General features: G+C 42.0%; 1 protein-coding gene across 1 annotated transcript; it reads right to left on the minus strand.

Annotated features, from left to right (window-relative positions):
• Positions 1-519: 519 nt before the first annotated feature.
• On the minus strand, positions 520-2,653 carry cav4b (caveolin 4b; the record flags this gene model as incomplete). The annotated part of the gene is made up of 3 exons (XM_080732763.1): positions 520-700; positions 1,349-1,536; positions 2,396-2,653. The coding sequence occupies 3 exons, from the start codon at positions 2,651-2,653 to the stop codon at positions 520-522; spliced, it is 627 nt and encodes a 208-aa protein (XP_080588889.1).
• Between the last annotated feature and the right edge of the window lie 1,283 nt (positions 2,654-3,936).

A 3,936-nucleotide genomic window follows, 5' to 3' on the forward strand; every position in this document is an offset into this window, starting at 1 on the left:
ACGTACACACACACACACACACACACACACACACACACACACACACACACACACACACACACACACACACACACACACACACACACACACACACACACACACAGATTAACCCCTGCGAGGGCCCCTGGCCAATATTTTTTTAGGGCCCCCCCACCCTTCAACATAACCCCCCTCCCTCCCGACACGCACTGCCCAGCTTGGATTTTAAACCATGATGATCATCTGTGGGCCAAGAAAGCACCTGTAGACAACAGAGGAGGGGCCCACACATTTGATTTTTCATTTATAACCTATACATTTAATTTGAGTAAATTGTCAATGATCACGCGGCCCAGTTATCCCAAGGGCCCCTGAGAGCCAAGGGCTCCTGGCAATGGCCCCACCGGCCCAATGGTTAATCCAGCCCTGCAAACACACACACACACACACACACACACACACACACACACACACACACACACACACACACACACACACACACACACACACACACACACACACACACACACACACGTACACTCATGCAGTGAGTTTGTCATTCATTAGAAGCTGGTCCTTAGACAGTGAAATAGCTATTTGGCTGCAGCTGCGGGCGACAGACGAGCAGAAGGGGGAGATAAGAATGTTCACCACACACATCCACAATGACCTGAAGCATGGGAGAAAGGTCTGGCTCAGCTGTATGCACGGCATCACACACCTGTAGAGGAAACATAGGAAGGATGGGAAAGAAAACAGAGGGTCAGTAATAAAAGTGTGAGCAAAATAATAAAATGTTTTTAAAAGACAATTGTACCTGTCCTGTACTGGGTTCATTTAACTCAGAATTAACTCAATGTAGAAATGCTCTTGACTCTAAAATCAACATTTCTACTAGCCTATACAATAAAAATACAAATGTATTGGCATCAAAGTAATGTTACAGTACCAAACATAAAAGTAGACCTACTCATTATGCAGAATTCCCATTTCACCATAATATTATTTATTAACCACTTGAACACTATCGTCCTTATTCTGGGACAAACCTTTGGCAAAAAGCCGATCTCCGAGCTTGTAGATCGGCTATATTAAGAAAATATATTTTATGTCGAGATACAAAAGGCTTTGTGTATCATCTAAAACTGCAAATAAATTAGTAGGCCTAAATTAAATTTGTCAAGATAATTGCCAGTGGACTAAAAAGTACAATATTTGCCTCATGGGATTTAATGGAGTAGAAGTATAAAATAAAGTAGTACAGTAGGCTACAGTACTTGCCTAAATGCACTTAGTTACCATTACTTTTGTTACGCCTGGACTTCAACTGTTGTGCAATGGACCTCAACTGTTGTGCAACAAAGCTTACCAGATGTGCAGAAAGGCCAGGAGGGCCAATAAGATGCCGGAGAGGAGGGCGAGCGGCACTGCCAACAGCAAAGAAAGACACCTGTATGTCCACAACCTGGCTGCCTCGAAGCCCACAACACTGTACACCCACACCCTGTCCATGCTGTGGGGCGACATGGGCTCAGCCAGCACGTCGCTGGCCTCCACCTATTCACACAGAAAGAAAGGAAGAGCAAGGGAAACGGTGGGAAGAAGTGAGAAAAGATACGATAAACCTTTATTGATCCCCCTGGGAAAATTCTGACCAGGAAAATTACAGCAGGGGGATAAGAATAATATAATATAAATGAAAATAAAATACTGTTGATAGTGTCTGACCCTATCTGAGAATCAAGAGGGGTTTATTTGTCACTCATTCATACATTCATGTGCAACACAATATACAGTTATAGGCTACAAGATAATAACTAGTAAGACACCCCAGGGTGACAAGCGGCAAACATGTTAGATATGGGCTTAATATTGATGACATCAGGTAACTCCATATATGGGCATAAAAGGGATTCTGTTAGTGTGGTTCCCCTGACATCACAGTGAAGTCAGAGCGTGATGTCAGAGCGGCAAACCCATAGACCGTACAAAAGTCCTGTGATGTCACAGTGATGTGTCAGGGGAACCAGTGTCAGGCGGTACCCATCTGGACGGACGGACGGACATATACGGACAAGCTGTGACGGTTCTGACAGTAAACTGCGACCTACGGTCGCAATAAGAATAGTACTGGATGGTCATGGTTCTGTAGTGAACATCCCAGTCGCATTGCAATGCATTGTGAGCTTGTAGGTCGGCTAAATGCTGGCTGAAATGTATAAAGGGCTGAAGTGGTTACTGTATGTTTTGTAATAATAGAAAGGAAACTAGTAGGTTTTCAAATAATTGTAGTGGAGTAAAAGTACAACATTTGCCTCTGAGATGTGGTAGTGGAGTAGAAGTAAAAGTAGGCAGAAAATGTGAGTATGCCAGTAAAGTAAAAAAAGAAAAGAAAAAAAAAGTATTACTCCGGTACCTTTAGGTGCTGGTTGATGCCATAAGGGTCCCTGTTAGCAGGGTCTGTGTTGATTGGTGTGGGCGTGGCTGGGACTGTGTTGATTGGTGTGGGTGTGGCTGGGAGTGTGGGTGGAGCGTCAGGAGAGGGCGGGGGTTTGGAGGCAAACTCTGGAGGTGGTGGAGGTGGATGTATTTGCTCTTCACCTCCAGCATCTTCCTCATCATCCTCATCCTCGTCAATAGGACACTCCACCAGACAGTCATCACTCACCATCATTATGACTACTACTGTAATGGGGGGGATGGGGGGACGGACATATCAATATATGTACACACACACACACACACATATAGGCAAAGATATATCCCAATAGCTTTATCTTACTGTATGTATCTAAACACACACGGTCACACATGGTCTTGTATGTGGCTTTTTTACACACACATAATGTTCTAATTTCGGTCATAAGACCCAATTACTGAATGTCTCCAGGTTTTCTACAGAATATGTATGACACTGATTTACTACAATAGGCCTACATCAGGAGTCCACTAGTACTAGTGGTTCTCAAATCTTTTATTTGAAAGGACCCCCCTGTACAAATGCGGGTCCATTTGGTTCCATCTGTACACTCTCGGATTTACAGACCTGTTATGATCATTCAGGGCTAGCTCTTTGTGTTTCTGGTAATATTATTGTACACTCATTTTATATGTCCGTGGCAAAAATGTAATTTTGACAAAAACATCCACCACAAGCCAGCACGGCGATGACACAGCTCTCTCTCACGCAAACCCACCCTCCTAGAGCATTGCAAGCATGTGCTGTGTAACAGAGAGCTGAGCACTGGAACAACCACCTGTTCTTTTAGCCCCAAAAAGAAACCATGGTAATACTGTAAATAGCAAGTAGTCATTTAAAATGGCATCTTGTCATTTTAAATGACAAAACATGAACCCACGTGATCATCTCTTCCTTTTGATCAAATTAATTTAGTTGATTAAGTTTCTCTCCAGAATACTGTAGATAGGATAGTAGGTACAAACACATGCATAATTTAGGTTCACCATATAGTTATGATAAAAAACACTTTTTTAGACAGCTTTGATAACATGTTTTGTTGTCCATACTGTACATCTTGAGAATAAAACAAAAAGAAAACTTGGCAATTTCATTCATTCATATTTCACAAGGCTGAGCGACCTATACTTTACTATTAGTGATAATATCATATGATATTAAGTAACAGTGGTTTTCATTTCCAGTCCTGGGATACACTGCTGGGTTTCACACCAATCATAGAATCAGAGATTATTAGACCAACCAGCGACACCAGATTAATGCAACTGAAAAGAAAACAGCAGTAGACTATAGTAGGTACCCAGAACTGGAGCTGTGAAACACAAAACCTCCACCATACAGCTTTTTAACTCAACATTAACAGTTAAAAAGGAGCACCAGTTATTATTTCAACCAAATAAAACACACACAGAGAATAAGCACAATATAGTATCTAATATATCTACAGTATATAGTATATAAGGTCTGCAATTCTAACA

This window comes from Nannobrachium achirus (genome assembly GCF_963921795.1).
Source record: "Nannobrachium achirus genome assembly, chromosome: 9".
Lineage (NCBI taxonomy): Eukaryota > Metazoa > Chordata > Actinopteri > Myctophiformes > Myctophidae > Nannobrachium > Nannobrachium achirus.